This window comes from Lissotriton vulgaris, chromosome 3_1, assembly GCF_964263255.1.
Source record: "Lissotriton vulgaris chromosome 3_1, aLisVul1.2, whole genome shotgun sequence".
Classification (NCBI taxonomy): Eukaryota; Metazoa; Chordata; class Amphibia; order Caudata; family Salamandridae; genus Lissotriton; species Lissotriton vulgaris.
Genome location: NC_141689.1, coordinates 1,568,874,012 through 1,568,894,502, shown reverse-complemented (window position 1 = coordinate 1,568,894,502; position 20,491 = coordinate 1,568,874,012). Strand labels below are relative to the sequence as shown.

The following is a 20,491-nucleotide window of genomic DNA, read 5'->3' as shown; positions in this document are numbered from 1 at the left end:
CGGCTGGACCATCAACGCTACCTTCACAATCATCTTGAACCAGAAGTGAGTAGGACAGCAAGTCCCATCGCCAGTCCCCGTACCCCACCAGTTCGAGGATTGAGAACTGTGCGCAGGGTGCGTGGCGTGCCAGCTGGCCTCCTAAGACTGACCCGCTTCCCCGATCCCTCGTTACAAGACTTTCGCGATCCCTCGATCGCTGTGTATTGCTCCCTACTTTTAATCGTGATAAAGTCTTTTCTGATAAAGAATCACGGTGTGGTGTCCATTCATAAGTGTGGTGTGTCGACAGTGTGTACGATCAGTGCTCCCCGGCGGGGACTCCCCCTCGATAAGACTCGGCAGTAATTGTGGGAGAGGACGTTCCAGGTGGTTAGGAGAGTCCTCTTGACCCCTGGGGTCACCGCCTTCCAACATTGGTGGCAGCGACGCGATACGAACCTACGTCTAAAGATCGTACCACTGACACACTACCTGAACCCACACGCAGCAAACACACAAGAAAAGAAGAGCAACAATGACGACTACAGAATCTGGTGTAAAGACAACCTTCGACAAGGACCTCCTGGAAGACTACACACATAGAGAGCTGAAGCAGTTCTGCAGAGAACTGAGTATCCCAAGTACCGGACTAAGTACTAAGGAAGATTTCCAGAAAGCGCTAACCGCTTGGGTAGAGTCAGGAGCACCTCTTCCCCCGATCGAAGACGAGGGAGGGAGGCCACAGACCGAACCCGGTACACCGGCCGGTGAGACAATCCAGCAACCGACCCGGAGCCCAGCAACCGGGAGAGATCGGTCATCGGAGGAGATGGCCGATCGAGAACGTGACCGAAGCCATGAGCTTGAACTGGCCGCCTCAAATTGGAGGGCGAACTCAAACTCGCAGAAAAGAAGTTGGCGGTGGAACAGTTGCGGCTCCAGGGAGAGCTAGAGGAGAAGAAGCTGCAGAGGGAGCATGAAGGTCGGAAACTTCAGCTCGAGCACGAGCGCAGCCTCAAAGAACTCAAATTGAAAGCCAGAAAAGCAGCAACCGGATCACCGGGACTTGGAGAGCAGGTGGTCCCCAAAGAACCGAAGGTGCATATCCCCAAGGAAGTTGTAAAGGAATTTTACAAAGGGGACGACATCCAGCAGTGGTTCAAAGCATACGAGGTGGCCATGTCCGCTCACCGGGTCCCCGAGAAGGACTGGGGGGCCGGCCTGTGGAGCCGCTTCCTCAGCGAGGGGAGAGACACCCTGCTGGACCTACTGTCCGCGCACATGAACGCCTACCCCCACATGAAAGACGCTCTCCAATTTCGCTACGGCCTCACGCCGGAAATGTATCGCCAGCGGTTTAGGGAGTCCAAAAAGATTCCGGGCACTACCTGGGTAGACTATGTGAACTACTACACCCAGGTCCTAGATGGGTGGATCAAAGGCAGCAATGTGACCACCTTCGAAGGCCTAGTCGACCTAGTGGCTACGAGCACCTGTCCGCCAATTGCTTTGTGGAACTAAGACAACATCTCCTGGACAGCAAGCTCGCCAACCCAAGGAAACTGGCTGTGGAAGCCGATCGATGGGTGGCCACCCGAGTCCAGAAATGGCCCGGGGGAGACCCCCCACGGAACGACCAAGGATCTTCCCGCCAGCGAGGGGGGAGGTCGGGGCAAGCAGCAAGGTTCCCAGTCAGGGCCCCAGCGTAGTCCCCCCAGAAACCAGACCCCACGCTCTCCTCCCGCGACGAGAGCCGCCCCGAGTGCAGGACCCCTGGGGCTCCGCCCCAGCTCCACGTGCTTCAGCAACCCGGGCACTATGCCGGTGACCCCCGATGTCCCATGACACCGAAATCCACTCCCGCTGGCCCCTCCACTAGACAGATATCCTCAGTGGCCTTAGAAGAGGAAGAGATAGAAGTACAGGGGGAGTGGGAACCCGCAGCCATGGTCTTAGCCTCCCTGGGGAATAGCGAGATGATCCCAGGAGATTACCTGCCCGACAACACAGAAAAGTACCGCCAAACAGTGAAGGTTAACGGGAGCAGCATAGGAGCCCTTCGAGACACAGGAGCCAGCATCACGTCTGTTAGGTACACGCTAGTTCCTGAGTCCATGATCATCCCCCACACCTCCTGTAGGGTGATAGCAGCCGATAATTCCGTACGCACCTGCAGGATAGCACAGGACCCGTTTGAGTGGGAGGGAGTTTCGGGCGATCTGCGGGTAGCGGTCCGCACGGACATGCCTGTAGACTGCCTCCTGGGGAATGACTTAGAGAGTTCCCCGTGGAAAGAGGTAGAGAGGAGGACCCATTTAGCAATGCTAGGACTGCCCCAATGGGCCTGTGTGAGCACCCGAGCCATGACCGCCAGAATGTCCAACCCCGGGAACGAAGAGCCAGAGTTCCCCAGTTCAGCCCCTGATGTCCCCGAGGGTGGCGAGCACCCCACGGTCCTCGACCAGCCCCCCATCGAAGAAAACGCATCCGACGAAGGTCCCCTCGGACCCGCGGTCGAACCAGTCCCGACCCTAGCAGATCTCCCCGAGTTGGCCCAGTGGCGCCAAGAGGGAGGACCGTCCCGAGAGGAGTTCTGCCAAGAGCAGACGTCCTGCCCTGCCCTAGAGGGGCTCCGGCGACAGGCCACAGCCCAGGCCGCTGGAGACCAGTCCGGCTCCCATTACCTTTACTGGAAAAACGGCCTACTGTACAGTGAACAGAAGACCGCTGAACTAGGGTCAGCCCGCGTGCTGGTGGTACCCCTACGTTTCCGCGGACTCCTCCTCAACCTGGCCCACGATGTGCCCCTGGCGGGACATCTGTGCCAAGATAAGACCTTCCAACGACTAGTGACTCATTTCTACTGGCCCCACATGCGGGTCGATGTGGAACACCACTGTAAGTCCTGCCCCACGTGTCAGGCTAGTGGCAAAAGCAGAGGCAAGCGTAAGGCTCCCCTCCAGCCCTTCCCCATTGTCAGTACCCCCTTTGAAAGGGTGGGAATCGACATCGTCGGACCCCTGGACCCCCGGACCTCCTTAGGCCCCCGGTTCATTCTGGTTCTGGTCGATCACGCCACCCGATACCCCAAAGCCATCCCCCTCCGGACTGTGACGGCCCCGGTCGTGGGCCAGGCCCTCATGGGGATCTTCTCCCGGGTGGGATTCCCCCGGGAAGTGGTAAGCGACCGAGGCACCAACTTTATCTCCCGGTACATGAAGTCCCTCTGGCAACAGTGTGGGGTGTCATACCGGTTCACCACCCCCTACCATCCCCAGGGTAACGGCCTGGTTGAGCGGTTCAACCGCACCCTGAAAGGGATGATCATAGGTCTCGAGGAGCCCTTGCGACGCAAGTGGGACGTCCTCCTACCCTGCCTCCGGTTCGCCTACCGATAGGTACCCCAGAAATCCTTGGGGTTCAGCCCTTTCGAGCTGCTCTATGGGCACCCCGTCTGGGGTCCCCTCACCCTGGTCAAGGAAGGCTGGGAGACAGCCCCCCCCCCCCGAGCACACCCCCCGACGTGTTCTCCTACGTCCTGGCCCTCCGAAACCAGATGCGGAAGTTTCGCGAACTGGCCGAGGCCAACCTGGAGGCCAGCCAAGAGGAGATGAAACGCTGGAACGACCAGAATGCCACTCTGGTCGAGTTTCAACCAGGCCAACAGGTTTGGGTCATGTCCCCAGTGGAACCTTGTGACCATTGTACACGTACCTTTGCAGGACAAGTGGACTGGACCCTTTAAGGTGATAGAGCGCAAGAGCCAGGTCACCTACCTTGTTGATACGAAATCAGCCAGGAACGCCCTGAAAGTGTTACACGTAAACCGGCTCAAACCCCATTTTGTGCGGTCTGAGTTGGGGTTACTCCTTGCCACCGATGACAGAGAGGAAGAGGAAACGGACCCTCTACCCGACCTCCTGTGTGCAAAGGATCAAGATGGCTCCGTAAAAGGAGTGAGCCTCTCCTCCTTCCTCACCCCCTCGCAGCGTGAAGAATGTCGCCACTTGCTGGGACAATTCTCAGACCTCTTCTCCCTCACCCCCGGCGTCACCAGCTGGTGCGTCCACGACGTGGACACCGGGGACAGCCCTCCGGTACGGCACAGAGCCTACCGAGTCCCGGACCGAGTCCGAGCCTGCATCAAGGCTGAGGTTGACAAAATGTTGGACTTAGGAGTGGTGGAAGCCTCCGACAGCCCATGGGCTAGCCCCATGGTCCTGCTTCCGAAGGCGGCCGCCCCCGGCACCGTTCCTGAGCTGAGGTTCTGCGTAGACTACCGCGCACTCAACGCAGTCACCCGAACTGACGCACACCCCATCCCCCGAGCCGACGAACTGATTGACCGCCTAGGGTCGGCTCAGTACCTCAGTACCTTCAATCTCACCAGTGGCTACTGGCAGATCGGCCTCACAGAGAGGGCCCAAGAAAGGTCTGCTTTCTCCTCTCCGGATGGCCATTTCCACTTCCGAGTCATGCCCTTCGGCATGAAAAACGCCCCCGCCACCTTCCAGCGACTGGTCAATAAGGTCCTGGTCGGGTTGGAAGGTTTCAGCGCAGCGTATCTCGACGACATTGCGCTGGTCAGTGCTCACTGGCCCGAGCACCTGCACCACCTCTGGGAGGTGTTGGACGCCCTGCGTCGAGCCGGGCTCACCATTAAAGCTAGTAAGTGCCAAATTGGACAAAGCTCCGTGGTATACCTAGGACACCAGGTCGGAAGCGGCCTCGTAGCCCCACTCCAACCCAAGATAGACGCGATCACTGCCTGGGAGACCCCCACGACCCAGACCGAGGTGCGGGCCTTCCTAGGGCTCACAAGGTACTACCGTAGATTCATCAAGGGGTACGGGAGTATTGTAGGGCCCCTCACAGAGTTGACAGCCAAGGCCAACCCCAAGAAGGTTATTTGGACCCCCGCCTGTCAGAAGGCCTTTGAGGAATTGAAACAGGCCATGTGCACCGCTCCAGTACTATAGGCTCCTGACTACTCCAGAGAGTTCGTGGTCCAGACCGACGCCTCCGAACATGGCATCGGAGCCGTGCTCTCCCAAGTGGACGACCAGGGGATTGATCATCCGGTAGCCTTTATCAGCCGGAGGCTACTACCCCTGGAGCAGAGATGGAGCACCATCGAACGAGAGGCCTTCGCAGTAGTCTGGGCCTTGAAGAAACTGAGGCCCTACCTGTTCGGGACCCACTTCCGGGTCCAAACTGACCACCGTCCTCTCCGGTGGCTCATGCAGATGAGAGGAGAGAACCCTAAACTGCTACGCTGGTCCATCTCCCTCCAAGGGATCGATTTTACTATGGAACACAGGCCCGGTGCCGACCACGCCAACGCCGACGGCCTGTCCCGCTTCTTCCGCCTCAGTGAAGAGAACCCCCAAGAGGATGGGTAGTTCTCCTCGTCTTTCAGCTGGAGGGGACGCATGTTGGACCCGGCCTCGTGGCATGGTCCTCGCTGATCTCCGCAGCCCCAGAATTACGGGTGGAACTGATTCCCTTCCACCCAGAACTGTACATGACACTCCTACCCCGGACCTAAGACGATCCCCAGACAGCGTGCCTGCACCCGTGCATGTGACCATCAGACTCCATGTTTGGCCACCCTGGCCGGCCGGCCGCCTTCTTTCCTTTCGGCAGCCCAGGCCACTCCTGGCTACAGCTAAGCGCCTCCGGCGCGCCCAGATCCGCCCGGGGGGTGAACAACTCCCCAAGTACCCGAAACCAAGACTTCCATCACACCTCCGGCCCCCTTCCGAGGAACTGGTTCCCCTCACACCTCTGAACTATCCCTCGGGGCTGGTTTCGTTTGCACCTTGGGCCTCCTAGTGAGCTGGCTCCAGGCCCTGATGGGCGTCTGGGATTCCCTGGACGCATGGTCCAAAGCATCAAAGAACCAACCGCCCAGACAATCAGGCGCCTGGCCCTCGGACCTCCGGCCCCCTGCCTCTGAGGGTCCGGACATCAAAGAGCTCCAGTACTATAAGACAGCCTGCCTTCCATCTAGTCGGCAGTTGTATCTTGGACAAGAAAGCCCTGCTGATCTGATCGCGGCTGACCTTGAGGAGAACAGACTCTGACCCACTGAGCCCTGCTGACGTCGTCGCGGCTCATCCTCGAATCTACGGAACTGAACCATCGGAGCCCTGCTGACGCTGTCGCGGCTCCCTCTCGAAGCGCAAGATCTGAACCATCGGAGCCCTGCTGACGCTGACGCGGCTCCCTCTCGAGAGCAAGACCTGAACCATCGGAGCCCTGCTGACGCTGTCGCGGCTCCACCTGCCTACGAGTACGACGGAGTACTCCTGACCAAGACCTGCTGACCTCGTCGCGGCTTGACGAACTCTCTGGTCCGGCTGGATCATCGACGCTACCTTCACAATCATCGTGAACCAGAAGTGAGTAGGACAGAAAGTCCCATTGCCAGCCCCCGTACCCCCCCAGTTCGAGGATTGAGAACTGTGCGCAGGGTGCGTGGCGTGCCAGCTGGCCTCCTAAGACTGACCCGCTTCCCCGATCCCTCGTTACGAGACTTTCGCGATCCCTCGATCGCTGTGTATTGCTCCCTACTTTTAATCTTGATAAAGTCTTTTCTGATAAAGAATCACGGTGTGGTGTCCGTTCATAAGTGTGGTGTGTCGACAGTGTGTACGATCAGTCCTCCCCGGCGGGGACTCCCCCTCGATAAGACTCAGCAGTAATTGTGGGAGAGGAGGTTCCAGGTGGTTAGGAGAGTCCTCTTGACCCCTGGGGTCACCGCCTTCCAACACCCCCTCTCTGAAAAAGCTAAAGTAACGGTACTTCCTAAGGAAAGGAAGGACTCACTTAAGTGTGGGTCTTATAGAACTATCTGAATCCTGAATGTGAATATCAAGGTTCTGGCCAGGTTCCTTGCCAATGGACTCCAGAAGGTGATACCTTCCTGGATCTGTGCCTCCCATGTTGGCTCTGTGGTGGGATGCTCATCACAGAGCCATATGAATACCTTGGCTAACCCGCTTTGGGACTCTCAGAATGCAGATGAAGAACTGTTCGCTCTATCTTTGGATGCAGAGAAGACTTGCAACTGGGTGGAATGGCTCTATCTTTAGGTCATGTATTAATATAACAATAGTCCCGTGGGACTCATTAAAAAATTGTATCTTCTTATGTGTCTAAGAGGGAATCTAGAGTTACTCAGACTTCTTCATTGGGTAAAAATTAATTACAAAGGAGACAAAACACAGGACTGATATAGTTTGCATCTTGTAATGTTTTGTTTCCAATCAAGTGTAACTATTAAGAAAATAAGTGACCATTGAGCAGATGCTGAGGTACTCCAGCGGTGATTATATTTACAAAGAACATAGATAAAAGCCACTGTACAGGTCCCAATGGTTGTATGCATTCATGGAAAATATTCATAACAGGGTTTGCAAATATCAGTATGGAATCTCTTGAAGTTAAATTACCAGCAACAACCAAGAGGGAGGGTTTGTGGCTGTTAGGGTCTCCTTGGGTCGTGGCAAGGTTTGGGCTCAATCAGGACTTTATTAACAAGGTGCAATGGATTTATTGGGGGCAGACAGCACATAAAGCTCTTGAACCACTGGTAATTGCAATCAGAACATACTCGCATATTAAGGGCATACCTACCAGTGCTGGAGGCATAAGGTCTTTCCTTTATGTGGATGACATTCTGATGACTATCTATTGTAGAGTTTTAATTGGGTGAACCCATAAAACTACCCAGCCTGGGTTAGTAGTACAGTACGCTAAAGAAATGGTTGTGGTAGTTCTTTTCCTAATTCGTATATAATAAACACACATAAAATCAAGAAAAGAATTCACCACTAAGGATTTGGATCTGATTCAAGAAAAAGGGAATTTAATCTCCATGAGTAACACAGGCATTAAATGCAATTGTAAATCAAAGCATTAATGGTTCGCAATGCAATAGCTCGAAACATTCGTAGTGCATCTGGGGGCAGATTTATGAGGCTGTTGCTCCTCTTTGGGCCGCAATTGCGTCACTTTATTTGACGCAACTGCGGCGCAAACAATGCGCCCTATTTACATTGTGACGCATCTAGAAGATGCGTCACGTTGTAAAGCACTGCCCCATAAGGAGGCGTTCCTGCACAGGGGGGGGAGCGTTCCTGCGCAGGAACGCCTCCTGAAAGTGGCTGAGTGAAATCTATGAGATTTCACCTAGTCACTTTCAGGGCAATGCTGCGTCAAAACCCTGTGCCTGCTTGAAGCAGGCGTAGGTCTTGACGCAGCATTGTGCAGATGGTGTACCCCCGAGCCTTGCTGGAGCTGCGTCGCGCTTGCGACGCAACTCCAGCAATGCGCCACATTTCCGGCACAGATGCGTCACGCATCTGTGCCGTACATGGGTGGCGGAGCTGTGGCGCACGTTAACTGGCGCATCCCTGGGTATGCGCCAGTTGACATAAATCTACCCCATAGTATTTATAGTGCTCTCATTGTGAAAAGAAAAAAGGGGATGGGGTAATGGTAGTGAATTAGTGAGTGAGGGACAGGGTAAAGGTATAGTGACATGGACACAATTACTGTTATGTACAAGAAGACCTTTCCTTAGTGGTGAATTGTTTTCTTCACTTTATGTGTGTTTATTTTTTACGAATTAGGAAAAGAACTACCACGACCATGTCTTTAGCGTACTGGACTATCTAATTTCAGCAGACGTACGCCTTGCTGAATACTTTTTCAGAGTTTTAAGGCTACTGGGTGAACTGTGGGAAATAGAAGGCGATGGCAATGGTGATAACCATGACCAGGACATGTGCTCAGAGAGTGGGAATGAGATGGATCACGAAAGGTTTGAAATACCTAGGGGTGCACTTAAACAGGTGTCTGTTAATTATGGCACAGGATAACTTATTACCCTTAATTACCTCTGCATGTCTGAGCTTCAAGAAGTGGTCCCATCTCCACATATCCATATGGGTTCGTACATAGGCAATAAAAATGGTGACGGTCCATGCATTAATTATGTATTGGGGATACTACCGATCCCCAGCGCACGTTCTCTCCTGCATACTGTAGACTCAAAGATTAAGAGCTTCATGTTGTGGAGCGAGCAAATACTGGCTTTGAATGCCCTGCCAATACGCACACAAAGGCGGAAGGGTTTTGCCTACCACAAATGGGTACTCATTACTTAGCTAACCACCTATCACAACTGGGCGACGGCGATAAAAGTTCCACCTATTTGGCGCAGGACAGAGAGAGAGGTGTTATACTGTAGGGCTACCATTGATGCCCTTTACGTTGCAAAGTCTGAGGCACGGGTACTAACCAAGCCCATAACACTAAATATGTTTTGCGTCTGGTAACAGGCGCACATGTCCCTCAAATTAGATCCATAGCTTCATGAAGCAGCCCCAATCTGAAACAATGTGAAGATATGAACATGAGGGCAGATGGTCCATTGGTCGACATGGAAAGAATGTGGTGTCCACTTCCTTGACGCGTTGCATTCAGGACCTACTTTCAAGACCTTCACAGACCTTTTCTCAGAGTATGGCCTTCTACAAGCATCCCAATGGCATTTAAGAAGGGACCCTAATATTACTTTCACCCTCACCGATCACTATCTCCTTCGATAAATAGAGTACCACCAGGGGTGTAATGTTGGGATGGTGCAGTCTGCTGGTTGATGCCCCCTCTTCATAGCCTACCCTGGAAACGTCCCACATTCATTGTCAGGGAGTTGTAGGACACTCATAATCTCCTAAGACCTTCCTTGATTTCCATGATTCTGTTCTCAGGGAGGCACGGCTGAAGTTTGGATATTTTAAACTGTTATACAATTGATAATGGTCACAATTTAAACTGCATAGAGCTGGCCTGTTGCCTCATCACATTTATTGAAGGTGAGGAATGGGAGGCTGTGATATGCAACATATTCTATGGAATTTTCCAAACTAACTGATTGCTGGTCAGATGTGTGGTCCTCTTTAATGAACCGGAGAACATCCGGATACTCCCCTCAGTTAGACACTAGACGCTATTACATGACACGACTGGCTGCAAGATTCCCTCTAAACATGGGAAACTGGTTTACAAAAGGATTGCCTACTGCCAGGCTTTGCGTCCTCTGCCATTGGAGACAACCAACAGGTTGCTAGTGGAACTGACTGGCCCAAGCAACTGGCGAAAATTGCAGACCTCAATCGGAACTTCTATAGGATGAATGAACATTTGGATAACTATGCCTAATACAGGAGTCCTTATTGTCACGGAGAGGACTAGACTACGAATTGACCCCCACATTTCTATTAGTACAAACTTCCTCAGTTGGTGTTCAGGCAGTCGGGGCCTCTAATTGTATGCTTGCTGTTGCCTGCCTCCCTGACCACTGACCGGCCAAAGGAAGAGTCCCAAATTCTCTGTTTCCTTTCAGGTTAAGACACATTGCTATCAGACTGAAACTCTTAACGATAGGCATGCCCTTCCCATACGGGGCCAGTAACTCCAATAACAGACGTTAACCATATTACTTCCACACATTAGAGTTGTGATGGGGCACCATGATCGGTACAAAAGGGGGTGGTGATGGACGGAGCATCTGAATCAATCAAACACTCACACCCAGTCAAAAGATTTGGGTTTAATCCATCACCGTTCTTTAGCCCACTCTGCCACCCCAGTTCAGACATGGCTATATGCAAATCAGTCCGACCCTGTGCCTCATGCGAACAGTCCAGGCCGAACTGCCAAGCCATGTCTTCCCTGGACCGGAAACAAGCTTCCGAGGACCGGTTTCTGGCATTCCAGCCGTCTTCAGCCCAGCTTGCTTGAATCCGGTGGCAAAGTGAGCAAGGGACTCACGTCTGAGCATACCCTGCCACACTTATGAGGAAGCACGGATCCCCTGCCTGGTCCTCATCAGGGCTTCCCGGGGAGATGGAGATGGAGCTGTCGGGGGACAGAGCCTTGAAGACCATGATGAAGTGTCCCAGACCTGGGTGATAGTTTTCTGTAGCAGAGAGCAATGGGTAGGGCTTGCACCGTTACGTACTTATAAGACATGATCACTTGAAGGTAGAGCTGTTTGAGTGAGGCCCCCAGTGGACGCTGGATATACTGCACACAACTCAAGGAATGGATGGTGCAGTTTCACCCAGTCAGGTTTGCCTAGCTGGGGTTTATTGCACTGTGTCCATGGGTTTCATTTGTTTCTTACAGATAATGTGGTTGATGACTTGTATTTTACGATTGTTGTTTACTGTATCGACCACTGTGCATTTTTCCTTTATAACTACAATAAAGAATTGATGCTCAAAACAAAAAGTATAGAATACTTAAACTATTGGAACACAGGCTGCAGGAAGGTGTACATTTGGTTGGTGTGAGGAAGAGTGGAGCTGAGCCATAATATGTCGTAAACACCAAAATCATAAATTCATAATGGGCTCCGGCTTTATGGGTAGCCCTGTAAAGTTAATAACGTTGTCCAAGGGAGATGGGCAAATAATGGGGCAAAACAATATGAAAATGATTATGGTACACGAATATGCTCATGACAAGGCTGTTGATCACCATGAATGATGATTGATAGTATGAATATTCAGTAATAGCCTCCTCCAACAGTGTCTGCAGTTGAAATTAAAAGAAATTGAGTGACATGCTGACAATCCTTATGGAAGGAGATGGTAAGAGTATCAAGGGAGGAACTGGGTGGATCGAGCTTGAGCGGTAATGATGTGGAGAAAAGAAAGTAGATGATCGCATTTTTGCGGGAGTTTCGCTAGAGTGAACAGAGCACCAATCAATGCCAAATAACTGCTAGGTAGTAATACATAAACCAGGAGTTCCAATGATAATGTGGAAAAGGCAAAAATATTTGACGACAGCGATGCAGGCAAAACCATGCATGTTCTCCCTCCTATGCCACCCAACACTAATTTAAAAAAAAACACAAGAACAACATAAAAGGTGAACGGATGCAAAAGCACAAACATATTTCAAACAATATAAATAAAACATAGTTTTGTTACAAATCAGATTAGACAGAACCATTGCTAATGAATATTTACATATTTCAAAACACTAGAAATATATGATCTGTGCTGATATTTTTCCAAAACAGGGTAAAAGTATAGTATCATAGCACATGTTCCTTAGCATCGTCTATTGTACTACTGTCTACTGTAAAGTACAATAAGTAGAAATAGCAAATCCCATCCTGAAACTCTTCTGGAAAATATCTATTATATATCAACCACATTAATTAAGCTTTACAACACAGACATAGAAACCAAAAGACAGCATCAACTTGGTATAATGAGCAGTTGGCCAAGCTGAAATGAACTAGCAAGCGTAAAAGGCTAGTTTCATAAATCAGTGGCCAACGATGGCGAGATCTGATGAGAGAGACATCTGAGAAGCTACTATAAGGCAGTGAGGAGAGCAAAAAAGATCTACTTTGCTATATGCATTGGAGTTTCCTTCAACAGAAATAGTGGAATTTTGAGTGTCTATCAGAAGATGGTCTCACAGGGGTTTCATGATATTCTATACAGGATGGTCCCTGCCTTAACTCTGCTCATTTCACTTATTGATTATCCGTATGCCACTTTACTACTGATCCTCCCGACTGAGAAAAGAGGAGATAAGGGACTGCCACCTAAAACTAAAGCTTCAACCTGCCTGCAGAGCCAGGTAAGGATTTGCCCATGATCCAGGCATCCCCACTCCTAAAAGAGGTTTTACCATCATTATTAATACCTCCCTGCTTAAAGGAATTATGTCCTGCTCTCCTAAAAACATGCAATCATCACACCTTTTCTGTAGAAGCTAATGAGCCAAAGGTCTTTGCTTACTATAGTTTGAGCGCCGACTGCTCTTACCAAGCTTAGATCTTGAAAATGAAGGTTACGAAACATCAGCAAAATTATGTAGATTTGAATCACATCACACCTGACCATTATTCCAGATTCATGCATACATGGGCCCTGAATAAGGTCTGGTAGATATCAGAGAAGGGCTCTTGCCATTTCTGGTTGCAAACAAGCAATCAACCATCATGTTTTGTGACTTCTCAGCTGCCAGGGACACAGTGGATCACAACATACTGTTGAGAAGGCTTGAGTAATAGGCTGGATTGGCTGAATTAGCCTTGTAATGAATTGGTTTGTTCCTCTGCAACAGAAGCCAACAAGTTGAGTTTGGTTTATTAGAATCATCGCCATGTATTGGGGCATGCTGCTCTACTAACATAACACTACTTTCCACTACTTTGCGTCAAGAGGGAGCTCCATTGGTGGTAAAAGGGCCTTCCCATGCATCTACGTATGGGGTTTGACACAAATCCCCATCTAAAACATTGGCAGGCAGGGATTTGTGCCAAAAACGTACGCCTACTCAAGGCAGGAAAAGTATTAAAGCATAGCTTTGTAATAGAAGAGAACCTATGCTTGACAGAACTTGAACATCCTTGCACTCTGGTGCAAAGGTGTCTGCGTTGCTGCATGGGAGTCAAAAGTGTGCAGTACTGGGAGAGAGAAATTGAGCACCATATCATTGCTTTTATCTTTCCCAGCGACACAATGCTGCAACCTTGGTTGCTGTTCTGCATTATGCCAAAACGTAGTAAATGTGCCTCTTCAGTTGCAGAAGGGGTTACTATCTGAACAGCTACTGTACACTTGGTATAGAGGACTCCATTAAAAAATGAGCAGTTTAGCTTTATCTTCTAGGATACGTCTCCTTTATGTGGAGCTAATGGAGTACATTCTAAGATGTACGAGGGACAACCCTGCAATCATTCCTTTCATATCATTTGGTGTTGTGCTACAGTCAGGTGACATTTGGTCATTGGAATAATCTTAAATATTATTAGTCCTATTGAGTATTGTATTTGTATTATATAGCACTTTTCACTCTCTTTTGATGGCCTAAAGTGCTTGGTTCAGGTAGCTGGAATAAGCAACCAGATGGGATGTGTGACTGTTATTGTCCGCACAAATAATTAGCTTTGCTCACAAAACCCATATTGGGATGCATGCAGCATCTAGCAGAAAGGAAAGAAGCTACCACATTTGCCACTCAATAATCTAAGTTTTTTTCACACAGACTCTTCTGTTCAGAGATCCTCTAGATATTGGACTTAAACACTTTCAGAACTAAAGGAGGATTAATGTAGCTTGTTTCAGAGACCTATAAGAATTTAACACGCAAGTGGTCCTTCGATTCCAGGCTCTACACTTGTGCCTCCTGATCTTAAAATTTAACACAATATGCGGTCCATGTGCATCTCCAACATTTTTGTGTGGCTCCCACTTAGGAACTCTTTATAACATCATTTGATTTTTACTGATTTCTATTCTGAACACTTGTGGGAAATAGTATTTTCTGTTTAGTCCTGAAGAAGGTGGCAACTGTCTGCACACTCCACCGAAACGTGTCAACGTGCTCTGTGTACTAAACCTGTTCAACATTACGATACAATAAATATTTATTATTCTGCAACATCACATATACAGTTTACTGATTATAACAGATTAGTATCATTTGAATAGGCATATTTGTATTGTCTTACTTGTTTCTCCCATTGCACTTTTAAAGTTCTTTTGAGTTTCATCCATTTACATTATTTGTGCCGTATTGTGAAGACATAATTCTATGTTTTGAATTTATGTTAAATGGAGTGTTTTTAACTTTGTATATGTCGAAAAGATTATCAGTTGTGGGCTGACATATTTTATATGTTTGATTTGTAAACCTGGTACAGTGTTGACAAACACTTCATTAAAGCTCTGTGCATTTTGGTGCTTATGTGGTACCGGTATTGACTGTAGGTGTCTAGTTGGACTGCAAGCTTGATGGTCCCTTCTGTATGTCGTTGCTTAGTATATGATTGTGAATCATTGACCTGACCTCCCAGGGGGATATTGTATTTTACTGTCCAAAATGGTGTGCCATCACCTTGGTTTGTGGGGCCCCTCTCTCTTTTGTCATTCATTCACACAAATAATAAGTACACATGCAATTGCGCCCATCAATCATCCCTGCACCCAATCCAGAGGTCGAACTGTCAAAAAGGTCAAAGTTAAAGTTATACTGAAGTAAGAGTTGGAGCTTCACTGGAAAGAGTTATGGTGCACCAAGTGCAGGAGTCCTGATCCATTATATGGATGACTTGTTACTGTTCAGCTCAGTGGCATACACTGGCTGATCACTAATTTATGGCACATTTCATATGTTAAGATGTTTTCCTCAGGAGCCCCAGGCCAGTGCTATCGAAGGCTACACAGTGCCGAATACCAAGGCTACATAGTGTTGATTCCATCTCATGTCACTTTAATCCACCACCGTACACTGCCTACCTCTTTACCTCAGCAGATTCTTTTTCATCCATTTTTCTCACTTTCTCATTGTTTTATCACCTTTCTTTCTCTCCCTCTTTTTCCCTTTTGTGTTTTTCTCTTTCTTGCCTGGATCAAAGTGCTGGTCCCTAAAATGAGTGCCATCAGATCTCACCTGCAAACACGGGCTCAAATTAGGCACTGAATCTGTTTGTGACCCTAGCTGTATTTGAACCAGAGATGCAGAAGTGTCATTTACTTCTTTATTTCCTTATAAGTTTTTCCATATTTTTACTCAGGGTTTTGTTTATTTCATACGAAATGGAAACTTGACAAGACGTGCTGTACAGATCACAGACAGGGGTGTGACAAACGCCCCCGCAGCCCCTGCGGTGCAGGGGGGCCCACTCTCTTCAGTAAATGGAGGAGCCCCCCTCAGCTCTTCTGAGAGCTGTGAGAGAGGCTTGCGCTAAAGCAGAGAGAGAGAGAGAGAGACTGTGATGGAATTGGGATCACAGTGTGTATGAAGCTATGCAATGCCTCTTAAGATTGCTATTGTCTACTAATAAAAATGTATTATCAAAATTTGCTCTTTGTAGTTACATCTGCTTTTGAAATACTGCATTGTCGCAATGTCTAATGTTTTAAAACGGAAACGAGAAGGAGCAGTGGATGCACTTTTGTCAAAACTGAACGATGAGGGGGCCTGATGTTGTAAATCATGACAGGAGTCTGCATGAGGAAACCCAACTAAAATTGGGCAAACTTCCCCCGCGTACTGATGGCAGGGTCCCTGTAATGAATGGACCACCACCTGTGATAGCCTGCTGGCAGACTAATCCCAACCTTTGACTCCACCATCCAGTGTTACCTATAACGGCTGGATTGGTGACAGCGGCGTAACAATAGCCCCGCATCCCCTGCAGTATGGCGGGTCACTGGCCTGAGAGCTCTAGACTGACACTGAGGATGGGAGGAGGCCCCCTCCATGTAGTTTGCAGGCCCCTCAAGTTTCGTTACGCCACTGATCACAGACAACATTATACCTGGAACCAAGTAGATGATGTGTAAATTATTGTTAGGCTGGAGGGGCGATGGGACAGGTGAGTGGCATAAGAAGTGTATTTTCTAAGAAAGAACTACACATGAAAGTTAGGATGTTGAACATTTTAAAACATCCTTAGTTATGAGAATGAAGAGTGTAAGAAAAGGGGGGGGGGATAAAAAGAAGGGACTGGAGAATAGGTTCAATTGAAGAGGGAAGTCGAGTGAAGTGTTCGGGTGAAAGTAGCATGGGTGCCACTGGCCCTGGTGCAAGCAAGGAAACGGCGCCCCCTGTTGATCGGATGTATAGTAAAGTACATCTATAATACAGACTCAGTGGACCTCTGTGCTCTAGTTCCACTGCACCTGCTGCACTATTAATAGCTATGCCTCTGAAATCAGTCCATATGGCAAACTTTCTTACTCTTATAATTACCTCTGCATACAAGGGTTCCCCCATTCCATTGTCCTGTGCCGTTGCATTCAGCAGTGTGGCTTCCACTCTCCAAAATGTAACCGTTGTGGCATTCATACACAACCACGCTCCCATATGTCGTGTTGTTGTATGGTTTTGCTGATGCATTTGGAAGCGACGGAGGCTCTCCGCAATCCACAGCTGCAGTGACATTAAAATACATTAGTTAACCCCAGATCACTAAAGCACTGACTAAACAAAATTCTGAAGGCTTGTGTTACGTAGTGTGGGTAGAAGAGGCCTTTAACACATGAGAAGTACTCTTCAGGATGATCAAATACATGTAACAAATAGCACCATACTCCACTGGGCAACGTGATTCAAGTACCACCTTCTGCACTTAATCACTTTTTGTGATCATAGGCAAATACTTTCCTTAACTGGGCTGCCTTATATTTGAACATCATACATTAGACCACCTTCAAGTAATTCTATTCAGGAAGTAATCAATGCCAACACCTATTTTGCACAGGCTTTAATGGACTATAATGTTGATCAACTTATTATAGCAATATAGGACATATATAGAGTGCACATTACAGATGACTTGACTCTTTGGACACTAATGGTATTGTCAGCGTGATACATTTTCTATATTCTCTAGAACTCGTCCTGGAAAATAGGCTCTCTAGAGCCACTGGCTCTGAGGAGTTTGCCAGTGAACCAATCTGAGTTAGAAAGCCAGTTGGACTGCAACCACCCAGGTAACAATCAATTGTGGGAAAAAATCACAGGGATGATTAGTGGAATTCAAACCCTCTTTCATCATAGAAAGGCACACTCAAGAACACCAGGAAACAATAGAAACATTTTTAAAGATTTATAGTAAAATTAAAATCCCATCTTAATGCACACAATATGAATTGTAACTGTAATAAAAACAAACAGAATAGTAGATTAAATGTTTATGAGTAACGTGAACCGCAGCAAGAATTCCCACATAATGGCAGTTTAGCTTTACACCAATTCTACCGTCATAACCTTGGCTTACTAAGATAAACTCAACATCACAAGAAAAGCCAAATGCAAGGTTCAAAGATGGTTCACACTCTCATCCTGCTTCAGACAGGGACGTTTTTGTTCAATATAATAGCGTGGTCTGCTATTCCCCCCTTCACTAGGAGTAAGGCTAATACATGCCCAGCAAGTCAAAGCTAAATGCACCTCACATTAGCCTTCAGCAAAAGTAGGTGAAGTGGTTCTGCATGGCCTGTCTCGTCTGATGCAACGTTCTTCCCTCTCTTGTCACACTCTGTTTCTAAGTTATATAACATTATTTGACTATTAAGCAATCTTTAGAATAAACAATTAGCAGAAAGGGGCAGGAAGCCCTTCTACTTATTTTCATTCTGTGAAACTGTGCTTTTTGAATTATAAAAAGAATGAAACTTTATTATTGCGTAGTGACAATTATTTTCAGGCGTCCAATGTAACTCAGTATAAGCACTTAACAAGGACAGGAGAGCGGCTATTTCATGAATGTTTCTAAGTCCATGCTGAGAAACTACCACTTCAAATAAATGTGACTCCATGCAGTGAAATAATCTCATGTGCTAAAATGAACACTTTCAAAATTCCAAGAAACACGATATTATATTTTCATTTATTTATTATACGTGTACATGGCTTTTTCACACAGTTTATATGCGCCATACATAGATGGATTGGTTCATAGGACAATATTGTACCCTTAGTTAGGTCCTAGCTTGGATCTCCCTATTAATTTGCTAATTAACTCCACTACCCCCCCCCCCACCAAGCCCTGCCCCCACTCCTCATGACCGCCCCACAGCGTTTCTTCTGTGAGCCGCCACTGCCACTGAGTGAGATTACACTAAACTTGACTTGAAAGTAGAACTTTATTCAGAGTACTCTTTACTTTTGTTGGTTTGTTGTTAATATGTTTTAATTCTTCTGAGATATTTGTGTCACAGAAAGGTGTCATATCGGCTTGAAAGGGTTAACACCTTTATATATCCTGGCCATTTTACTCTGCACCAGGTACATGGAAAGGCTGGAGACCTACATTCAAATAATGAAGGCCTTCTATTGGACTAAGCAGCTTTCTGCTAAGAGCTGAGACCACAGACATGAAGGGTCTGGTTGGCTGACCGCAAGAGAACTGTTTACAAGAAACAGTGCACTCACTCTCTTTGCATCCTGCACAAAAGACCCAAAGAGGAAAACAATGGACTGAGAAATTGCAAGTGACTGAGATTAATTTGAGCATTCCATCCATCACTTTGTTCTTTTTGCCCTAACGTTAAAATAAGCGGGCAATGTGAGCATGCACTGACCTGCAGGCCTTAGTATGGAGACCCAAAAAGTGCCCAGACAGAACAAAAATAAATAAAAAAATTAAGCTAAATCACAGGTATGCAACATAGACTCACAATTACACCCAAATAGCACCTATACTCCAAGGCCTCGACACCAAGACTGTGGACTATGAGACTTGTGTGTTTAATTGAATTCCATTTCTAAGTCCTTAGTCTTGGCACAGGGGCCATGGGCCATGAGCACCATGTTGTCTGCCAAGTCTACAGTCTTGAAAAATAGTCTGCATAGTCTGAATGCCAGGACACTCACCTACAAGTTTAGGGGCTGATTGCCATGTTAGTTGCACATATGAATAATTTACACTTTTGAGTAAATTTACTACTTTTTGGCTATTCACAAAATCTGAATGTAAAGTTACTCAAAAAGTGTAACTTTTATGTTTTCACCCCCTGAAAAATGGGTGGTGTGCAATTTACGAGTGCAAGTTGCTACTGCCAAAGTCATAGTAAGTCTTGCACAACACATGGCAAACCACTGGTACTGCAACATTATCCTACAGAAAATAATGGAGATAGGGATTTTAAATAAAACCCTTGTAGGAAATAATGTTCAATTAAATTAAACTTTTTAAAATAGTTAAAATATAAATAAATATAATATCATTTAATGTTAACAAAACATATATTCGTAAAAGTACATATTTATTAATAAAAAAATTCAATTTTGAATATAAACAATAATGTAACAATATATTCAATTATATTATACTTAAATTCATTTTATTAGTTCCATAAATCACTTTTAATAATTGTTAATGCATAAAAAGAAATCTTTAGGTGGGAATTTCTTTTTAGTTTAAATTTCAGAAAAATTGTTTAATTTGTTTCCATTAATTGAAGGTGTATTTAAAAATAAGGGTAATAGCAGTTTGTGACTTTTTAATTTTGTTGCACATTTGAAATCAATATATAAAATAAATTTCCATTAATATGTAATATGAAAATGTAACATGTATTTTTTAGTTTAATATGTTTTTAATTTTCTCTAAACTCTGCAGCCTGGCTCGCTGCATGTGAAGGTATAGGGACAAATAAAAAGGTTAATTTAACTTAAATATCAATGTTACAAATATATTTATACTAAATATTAATGAAAATTAATTTCAAATATTTATTTTAGATGTGGAATAATATACAAAAAATGGTGCACCACTTACGTTTGAAATAAATCTTTAATTAAAAGAAAAATATAACATTAAATTGAAATTATATTTCCTAAGATTACATTTAAAAAAATAGGTTAAGATTTTTTTTTACCATCCATTCATAATTATTAAAGGGATGCATAGAATTAATTTAGTTAATTTAATTATTTTTAATAAGTATGA

At 46.8% G+C, this 20,491-nt stretch overlaps 1 protein-coding gene across 4 annotated transcripts in view; it reads right to left on the bottom strand.

The window, feature by feature from the left end:
* The window catches only part of SUSD1 (sushi domain containing 1), a 767,543-nt gene that overhangs the window by 484,820 nt on the left and 262,232 nt on the right, over positions 1-20,491 (bottom strand). For all 4 annotated transcript variants that reach the window (XM_086962059.1, XM_086962061.1, XM_086962060.1 and 1 more), the window contains one exon: positions 16,786-16,965. In XM_086962059.1, coding sequence (XP_086818185.1) covers positions 16,786-16,965 — 180 coding nt within the window. The remainder of the gene's footprint in view (positions 1-16,785; positions 16,966-20,491) is intronic.